At 46.9% G+C, this 9713-nt stretch overlaps 1 protein-coding gene and 1 pseudogene across 1 annotated transcript; one reads left to right on the top strand and one right to left on the bottom strand.

Moving 5' to 3' along the window:
- Window positions 1-2627: 2627 nt before the first annotated feature.
- LOC118664155 lies at window positions 2628-3259 on the bottom strand (annotated as a pseudogene).
- A 715-nt stretch (window positions 3260-3974) lies between these two features.
- On the top strand, window positions 3975-5432 carry LOC118664156 (lysine-specific demethylase 4D-like). The gene has a single exon (XM_036323993.1). It carries the CDS (start codon window positions 3975-3977, stop codon window positions 5430-5432), a length of 1458 nt encoding a protein of 485 aa, XP_036179886.1.
- The last annotated feature ends 4281 nt before the right edge of the window (window positions 5433-9713 follow it).

A 9713-nucleotide genomic window follows, 5' to 3' on the forward strand; every position in this document is an offset into this window, starting at 1 on the left:
TAAGAGCATTATTTCCCCAGATTGATACATATAGACACAAAATTGCTATCAGTTAACAGCAATATCTAAGATGTGGGAAGTCAGCTCCAAAGACCTTTTAATTTGATCTAACTCTGTAAAAAACATTGTTTTCCTGATCAAATATGAAGCTTTGGTATAATTTCAAAAATATGCTCATTTTCAATGATACTCCTTTCTTTTGTTGTGTCGCCTAACATATAAGCTACAGTTTGGAATTTGCTTTCAATACAACTCTACACTATTCAAAGCTTATCACACCACACAATTAAAGTTGGTTAGTGAAATTATATTTAAATTATGCATCCAAACTGCTACACAGAAGCATGCTATGGGAGTAAAATATGTAAAGGAAAGGGAAATAAAGATATGGAGGAGAATAAAAGAATGAAGACACAGGTAGAGAAAATGGAAAGAACAGACCTGAGGTATCTTAGAGGTTTGGGGTTTGTACCTTATTCTGGGCTTTCTGTATTTAGATAACTCTAATCCTCAATAACTAAATAATAGAATGACAGATTAGCCTTTTTAAACTGAAAGATTATTTACATCCTATATGCAAATACCACCAACAACCATCATAACTCTCCAGGCACAGATAGTCCCAGCCCCCTAACATCCCTTCAGTAACCTCCAGGTGGTCTGGCCATGCTCAAGTGGGGGTGGCAGAACGCTAAGTATAGATGAGATGAGTGGCAGTTGTCAGTGCTGAAATTCTGGACCACAAATCAGGTCATAGTAAGCCAAGACCCTGACAGGTTGCTTTCTCCCTGGCTCCTCCATTCTGCAGCAACCAGGACAGGATTATGGCATTTCAGCCACAGTAGAGCTGCTGTGTGTACATGCATGTTTGTGTGTGTGGAGGTGGCATGCTTGGATAGACAAGCTGAAATCTATTCCCTCCCCAAAATCCCCACACTTACTAGGGCTTTGGTTCACTTTCTAAATGTTTTAAGAAAGCAAAAAGATAACCCATAAATAGAAAGAAAAATATTTTAAATGCATATGTATCTTAAAGGATTTGTATCCAAAGAACTCTTACAGTACAAAATAAGACCAAAAATCCAATGATCATTGTACAATTTAGAGGACTTGAGTAGTCACTTCACTAAAGACGATATATGGATGGCTACCAAGGACATTGTCTTAGCCTATTTTTACATCTATAACAAAAAGACTGTAGACTGGGTGGCTTATAAGCCACATCAATGTATTTCTCATACTTCTGGCATGGGGTCTAAACCTCCAGCAGCATGGTAGAAAAGACAACATGCTCATTGTCCCAGAGTATTGCAAGCTTTTTATACATCAAATGGGGGGGGGGAGGGAGAGGGTAGAAAAAGAGTTAATCTAAGATAAATTTACATGGCCTATAGGCAAAGGGGTGAGAGAAGGAGGAGGCCAGCTCTGGGACAGGAGCAGAATTTGAATGGAGAAAGGCGTGCTCCTGGAGACTGGCTGTGGGCAGTGGTCCGGAAAGCCCACGTGTAAATAAGCGGAGGCGCCTGGAGTTAGATGTGTCTTTCTGCTTTCTGATATAACATGTTATTGTTGTCTACTGTTTTATGCTTTAAAGGAAAATCAACAATAAAAAAGTGCTTGCCTTCTATGATGGCAAAATCTTGATTCTTAATTATTATATAAAACAACAATTAAAAAGTGCTTGCCTTGTACTATTGTAAAATCTTGGTTCCAAATTATTATATACTGGAGGCCCAATGCTGGAAATTTGTGCAAGAGTAGGCCATCCTTTCCCTGGCTGCCGGCACCGGCTTCCCTTTGACCCCGGAACCTGGGCTTCCAGGAAGGTCATCCAGAAGGACGACAGAAGGATGTCGGAAGGACATCCAGTCCAATTATCGTATTATGCTTTATTATTATAGATTAGGACCCACAAAAAGGGAAGTATTTTTAGGAAAAGTACTGGCGGGAGGTTTGAAGCAAAGCTAGGGGGAATGGAACTGCTTAAACGTGACCTATATAAACAAAAAACAACCTAAGTAGCAAGCTGGATGTACACTGTATTTTAAAAATATTTCTTAAATAACATATTTATTAGGGTCACTGGTTAATCAATTACATACGTTTCAAGTGCCCAATTTTATATAATACATCATCTGTATATAGCATTGTGTGCTCACCACCCCAAGTCAAGTATCCTGTGTTTGAAGCAGCATTTCTCTGCTGCTTTGTGATCTTTTTTCCAAATGTTTTAGTCTCCCATTGATCGAAAATTCTTCAAAGCGTCCTGCATCAAGAGTATCTGCCTTGCCGAAACCGGTTTGGCTTGGTGGACAGAGGATCAGAGCTGCGGACTAAAAGGTCCTGGGTTCGATTCCGGTCAAGGGCATCCACCTGGGTTGCAGGCACATCCCCAGTGGGAGATGTGCAGGAGGCGGCTGATCGATGTTTCTCTCTCATCGATGTTTCTAACTCTCTATCTCTCTCCCTTCCTCTCTGTAAAAAATCAATAAAATATATATATATATTTTTTTTTTAAAAAAAGAGTATCTGTCTTTATCCATTCATGTAGGATGTGCAATATACACACAAGGGCTATCAGAATCCCTTCTCCTGGTCCTCAGCCCCGGGGGTGGGATTGCAGCAGTTCATCCCTGGAACAGGCGTTTCTGGGCCTTGGGAGCAAGCCCTGGAGGTAGAGCTTGGAGCGGTGAGCTGGGGAAGCGCTCCCACAGGTTGAAGTTCAGGTTGAAGCAGGGCCCAGGCGGGCGTCACTCTGGACTAGGCCTGGGGGCCTGAGGCCATCGCTGTCTGATGGGGTCCTGGGGGTGGGTGCCTAACCCCGTTCCAGCGACCCAGCTGGCTGCAGGGACCATCCAGGGATTCAGGAACCCGGGGGCCTCGTCCAAGTCCTGGTGGTGGGCCTCTTCTGGGACTGCGATCTGTGGGGCAAATGCCCAGAAGAATCCCTGCTGGATAGCGACGCCTCACCCCCCCCCCCCCCCCCCACCCCTGGTGCGCCCAGGAGAGCACAGGGTTTGAGGCTGACAAGGGGCAGGCGCGCCCCAGCTCCGGAGCCCAAGGGCGCCTCGGGGACCAGCACCAGGGTGTGCCCTCCCAGAGACAGTTGCTGCAGGACCCATGTGGGCTCGGGCTCCAGCACCAGGTGGACTCCGCCGTCCAGAGGCAGCTGCAGAGCACAGCCTGCAGCCAGGTCCAGCACGGAGGTGAGCGCGTCAGCGGCGTGGGGTCCCGCCGGGCCTTGCAGGTTGGGCGCCATCCAGTCTTCATTTCATTTTTTTATTTCTCCTTTAGGGCCTTGGATATCTTTTTTTTTTTTTTTTAATTGGTTTCAAAGAGGAAGGGAGAGAAAGAGAGAGAGAGAGAGAAACTTTAATGATAAGCCAGAATCATTCATTGGCTGCCTCCTGCACACCACACACTGGGGATCAAGCCCCCAATTCGGCATGTGCCATGACTGGAATCGAACCCAGGACCCTTCCACTGTGCCAAACTCGCTAGGGCTAGTTTTTGTTTTGAAAATGGGACCTGGACAAAGTCAGATGACTAACCAGGCCCCTCCTCCCGAGATCCCATTGGATGAGCAATGAGAAGATTACTATGGCCCCGGTATAAAGCCAGGCCCAAGAGGATGTGGGCTGCATTTGAAAGCCAGCTCTCAAGTGGATACTGTCTCTCTGGATCCTGCAGGACCTTCACTTGGAATTGGGTTTTGATTTCTGCTATTTGTGCTTGTGAGGAAAAGAGCTATTTTCCTATTACAAGTTTAAAGAACTGACTATAGTTTTATATTATTTATGATTCAGATGTATTATTGGGTTAGGTTTACTGAATCTGAGTGACTGCCTCACAGATACACCAAAGCTTAAAAAAACAAAACAAACAAAAAAACAAGAGAGAAGACATTACTCCCTCATTCTCAGGAATCTAAAACATCCCTGAGAACCCGGGAATCCTCTGCTTACATTGCAGCCATGGTGTCTAATGAGCCAAGTGGGAGAATCATGACCTTCCACCCAACCATGGAAGAATTTAAAGATTTCAACAAATATATTGGTTACATGGAATCCCAAGGTGCCCACCGAGCTGGCCTGGTGAAGGTCATTCCACCCAAGGAATGGAAAGCCAGACAGACTTATGATGATGTCAATGACATGGTGATAGCCACTCCCCTCCAGCAGGTGGCGTCTGGGCGAGCAGGTGTGTTCATTCAATACCACAAAAAGAAGAGGGCCATGACAGTGGGCGAGTATCGCCTGTTGGCAAACAGTGCACAGTATCAGACTCCACCACATTTGGACTTTGAGGATCTGGAGCGGAAATACTGGAAAACGCGCCTGTACAACTCGCCCATATATGGCGCTGACATCAGTGGTTCCTTATTTGATGCCAACACTAAACAATGGAACCTTGGCCACCTGGGAACCATCCAGGACCTGCTGGAGCAGGAGTGTGGGGTTGTCATCGAAGGCGTCAACACCCCCTACCTGTACTTTGGCATGTGGAAGACCACCTTCGCTTGGCACACGGAGGACATGGATCTTTACAGCATCAACTACCTGCACTTCGGGGAGCCCAAAACGTGGTACGCGGTGCCCCCAGAGCACGGCCAGCGCCTAGAGCGCCTGGCCAGGGACCTTTTCCCGGGCAGCTCTCGGGGCTGCCAGGCCTTCCTGCGGCACAAGGTGGCCCTCATCTCGCCCACTGTCCTCAAGGAGAACGGGGTCCCATTCAGTCGCATCACTCAGGAGGCTGGAGAGTTCATGGTGACCTTTCCCTATGGCTACCACGCTGGCTTCAACCATGGCTTCAACTGTGCGGAGGCCATCAACTTTGCCACCCCGCGATGGATCGACTATGGCAAAGTGGCCTCTCAGTGCAGCTGCGGGGAGGCCCGGGTGAGCTTTTCCATGGACGTGTTCGTGCGCCTCCTGCAGCCCGAGCGCTATGAGCTGTGGAAACGAGGGCAGGACCAGAGTGTTGTGGACCACGTGGAGCTGGGCCTGAGGCACCTCCGGCCCCGTCGGGCCACGCACACCCCTGGATCAGTGGGCACGGGCCGTGAGTCTCACTGCCACCGTGGCAGCGGAGCCCTTGTGCGCCAGCCATGCCCGCGCCCCCCGATAGGCCAGGGTTCTGCCTCTGCTGCCCATCCTGCAGCTGCCGTGGCCTTCTGCTCCTCAAAGCCCGACCCATCCTCACAGCCAACCCCGGGCCCATCTGCCCAGGATCACCAGCCAACTGGCACACGTGGTCCTGAGAGTGGTCGTGGTCCTCCGGAACAGGGTACTCAAGAGTCCATTGTTCAGGTCCCAGCTAAGAGGCGCCGCCTAATGGGCGCAGTGCGCACAGCTCCGGATCCCAAAGCCCAGCCTGTGCCTGAGGACAAACCCTCCATGGACAGCCCAGCACTGCTGGTCCCAGCATCCTAAGGTGGCTTTTGGGTGCTGCTGTGCTCCAGTCCCCAAAGCCCAGGGGATGTCTACTTTTGTTCTCCATGTTCTTTTTTTTGAAAAATTAAATCTTTATTGTTCAGATTATTACAGTTGTTCCTCTTTTTTCCCCCCCATAGCTCCCCTCCACCTGGTTCCCACGCCCTCTACGCCTTCACCCCCTCCCCCCACTGTCCTCATCCATAGGTGCACGATTTTTGTCCAGTCTCTTCCCGCATCCCCTACACCCCTTTCCCCCCCAAGAATAGTCAGTCCACTCCCTTTCTATGCCCCTGATTCTATTATAATCACCAGTTTATTCTGTTCATCAGATTATTTATTCACTTGATTTTTAGATTCACTTGTTGATAGATGTGTATTTGTTGTTCATAATTTGTATCTTTACCTTTTTTTTCTTCTTCCTTTTCTTAAGAAATACCTTTCAGCATTTCATATAATACTGGTTTAGTGGTGATGAACTCCTTTAGCTTTTTCTTATCTGTGAAGCTCTTTATCTGACCTTCAATTCTGAATGATAGCTTTGCTGGATAAAATAATCTTGGTTATATGTTCTTGCTATTCATCACTTGGAATATTTCTTGCCACTCCCTTCGGGCCTGCATAGTTTCTGTTGAGAAATCAGCTGACAGATGTATGGGTACTCCCTTGTAGGTAACTGACTGTCTTTCTCTTGCTGCTTTTAAGATTCTCTCTTTGTCTTTTGCTCTTGGCATTTTAATTATGATGTGTCTTGGTATGGTCCTCTTTGGATTCCTTTTGTTTGGGGTTCTCTGCACTTCCTGGACTTGGAAGCCTATTTCTTTCATCAGGTAAGGGAAGTTTTCTGTCATTATTTCTTCAAATAGGTTTTCAATATCTTGCCCTCTCTCTTCTTCTGGCACCCCTATAATTCGGATATTGGTATGCTTGAAGCTGTCCCAGAGGCTCCTTTGTATTTTTGGATTCTTTTTTCATTTTGCTTTTCTGGTTGGGTGATTTTTGCTTCTTGGCATTTCAAATCTTTGACTTGATTCTTGCGATCCTCTAGTCTGCTGTTGGAACTCTGCATAATATCCTTTATTGCAGTAAGTGTATGCTTAATTTCTAGTTGGTCCTTTTTCATAACCTCGAGGGTCTCACTAGATTTCTTGAGGGGCTCATTACATTTATCGGCGGTCTCACCAGACTTTTTGAAGGTCTTACTAAATTTATCAGCGGTTTCTAGAAAGTTCTTGAAAAACCTTAAAAGTGTGGTTTTGAACTCTATATCCAGTAGTTTGCTTTCCTCCATTTCTGTCATTTCTGACCTGTTTCTTTGTCTCCGCACTTTTTATGTTTCCCTGTGTTGGTAGAGTGGCTTTGTGTGCTAGGTGTCCTATAAGGCCCAGTGGCTCAGCCTCCCCAATTACCTGAGTTGGACACTCTTAGTGCACCCCTTTGTGGGCTTTGTGCACAGTCTTGTTGTAGTTAAGCCTCGATTGTTGTAGGTATCACTGGGAGGAATTGACCTCCAGGACAATTGGCTGTGAGAGTCAGCTGTGTCTACAGTGGGAGAGCTTCTGTGCTGAAGACGCCCTTATGAGGCAAGACTTGCTTCAGTGGGGCTTTGGTGCTCACTTAGTCTGCCCCCTGAGTGTGTCCCTTATGGATTTGAGGAGTTGTAATTGGATGGTCCTGCTCTGACCACTGGTACACTGGCTCTTGGATCTCTAAGGAGGTGCTAATTTAGCCTCTGCCTGAGGCTACACAGCAGGAGCTACGAAGAGATCTGCAGATTCCCCTTCCTTGTTTGGGGTTTGGCGGTGCCCAAATGAGGCCCAGCTGTGAAGCAATGCAAGCTGCTGTGGGGCCTTGGGCCTTCTCTTGGAAGTTCTGGGTCTGTCTGGCCCAGCTGCAGTTTGTTAGGTAATTTTCAGATTGCAAAGGGCCAGGACATTCATATGCAAAAGTCTCTGCCACAGCTTTGGTAGGGCAGGGTCTCAGGGAATCAACAGGGCAGAGCAAGCAGCTATGGCTGATCCTCAGCCCTGCCCGAATAGGCCCCACATCTCAGTGTCCCGGTAATCTCTGCAAGCACCTTTGAGAGAAAGCCGCCCTCGAGTTCCGAGTTCTTCCCACTGCCAGATAGTCCAGTTTCTCCCTGTATGAGTCTGGGTCCCCAGGGAGTCACCCGGAACTGGAGTTCAGAGCAGTTGGGGGCTTGTGACTCCCTCCTGATTCAAAAAGACAGCTGCATCCTCTGTTGCCAGCCCTTGCCGCGTGCATCTCCGTACCTTTGCACTTCCGCACCTCCTCTGAGTCTCAGTATGCTTTTCTCTTTACTTCTAGTTTCAGAATTTCTACTCAGCCAGCCTTCCTGAGGTTCTGGATGATGTTCATTTTGTCTTTTAGTTGTATTTTTGAATTTGTTGTGGGAGGCAGCAATTTCTGGTGTTTACCTATGCCGCCATCTTGGTTTCTCCCTCCATGTTCTTTTGTGTGGCGATTCATTGAACCTAGCCACATTTACATCTCAAAGCTGTGAGAAAGTTTGTAAGTCACTGGTCTTGCATGAGGGTTCCCCTGTTGTTGTCTCTGGACAGGCTGAGTCCCTGGCATTTAACAAGTTCGCCATAGTTTATTCTTCCTCCCAAACCCTGGAATGTCCTTGGACTCTGCTAACTCCTGTGTGGCCAACTGAGCTTCACCCACTGGACACACCGTGTCTATGTGCACCCTCAAGGTTCTGCTGAGTTTTCCAAAGGTGGATCTACCCCAGACTCCCATCCTCTGGAACAGCTGTGGAGGTTGCCCATCTTCTGAAGAATCCTGGGCTTTGGTTCCCCTCCAGTCTCCTTCCCTTTTCTTTTCTTTCTACCCTTCCCCCACCCAACGCCCTCTCTTGCTAAACCAGGCCCCTTTGACCAATTAGGTCAGCAGAGACTCAAAAATTGGTTATAATCTTTCTGAGTCATTGATATGTTTAAAATGCTATCACCAGTATTTGTTCACAAATATACTAAAGGTAACCGATATCTGACTTTTTTTCTAATATTGTTCATTCAACCAATTGAGGGTTTGAGGTTACTGCTTTCTGCACTTGTCTTGGTAATTATATCAAAACATTTTAAGCAAAACATGTTTTCATGGCCTAGTAAAATTGTGTGGAGTTGGTGAATGAAGTTGGGGATGGTTGTTGGGTTCTGCTTGGCTGCCTGGCTGGGGAATTTGATATGTATAGACATTTATCTTCAGGATGACTGGGTGGAAAGCATTTGGCACTGGGCTGAGCAGTAGTACCCGACTTGCTGGGAAACATGAGCAAGCAGAGGACAAAAGTACCATCAAATTTTTTCTCTTCAAGTCTTCTTGCTGTTTCAAAGCTATATGTATGTATATATTTTTATATTTTAATATATTTTATTGATTTAAGAGAGGAAAGGAGAGGGAGAGAGAGATAGAAACATCAATGATGAGAGAGAATCATTGATCAGCTGTCTCCTGCACACTCCTGAGGGTATCGAGCCCACAACTCAGGCATATGCCCTGACCGGAAATCCAACCGTGACCTCCTGGTTCATAGGTAGATGCTCAACCACAGAGCCATTCCAGTCGGGCTATATGTATAATTCATGTGGTTAATTCCCTGATTCATTTCAATAAGCAGATCCATTAAACAAATTAACAAGATTATTTCAATTGGTGATTTGTGGGTGTTATAGTAATCATTATGGTACTTAATGTTAGGACCTTAGAATATAAGACTTAAAGCAGCTAACCCTGTGTGGACTGTTATAGTAATGTTAGATTAGGAATGCTGTGTGGGACCCAGGAATGCACCCTTGTAGCTCTGCTTGGTAATGATAAACAACCTATCTGATGGGAACGCTCAAAGCCTGTACACACCCATAGATTAATAGACCCCGGGTGGATCCACATATAGCAGCCACTAATAACACACACACCAACGAAGACCATGTCTACAGAGGGGTATAAGATCAGACAGTTTGATGGACCCAGCAGCTCATAGCTCTCCTGTCGCCAGAGCGTGAGGACCTGTGTGTACTCACGTCTTGGTTCCCAACACGAAACTCTGCCCAATTAACTGTCGATCGACAAAGGAGCCAGCAGCCAAGGGCGCTGTCTACCCCTGTGTGTGTGTCAGCAAGCATCGCCAGGTGGATCCTTCCCAGCATCTGAGACCCATCAGGAACTGGTAAATAAACCCCCTGTGTGCTTGCATCTAACCTGTTTGTCTGTGTGTATTTTCTCCGGGTCGCCTCACATCTCGGTGCTGTCTCT

The sequence above is a fragment of the Myotis myotis genome, unplaced genomic scaffold (assembly GCF_014108235.1).
Source record: "Myotis myotis isolate mMyoMyo1 unplaced genomic scaffold, mMyoMyo1.p scaffold_m19_p_10, whole genome shotgun sequence".
NCBI classification, from domain to species: Eukaryota; Metazoa; Chordata; class Mammalia; order Chiroptera; family Vespertilionidae; genus Myotis; species Myotis myotis.

What these genes read in the sequence shown, in the direction of transcription:
- LOC118664156 (XM_036323993.1), top strand. Translation starts at nt 3,975, where the DNA reads ATGGTGTCTAATGAGCCAAGTGGGAGAATCATGACCTTCCACCCAACC.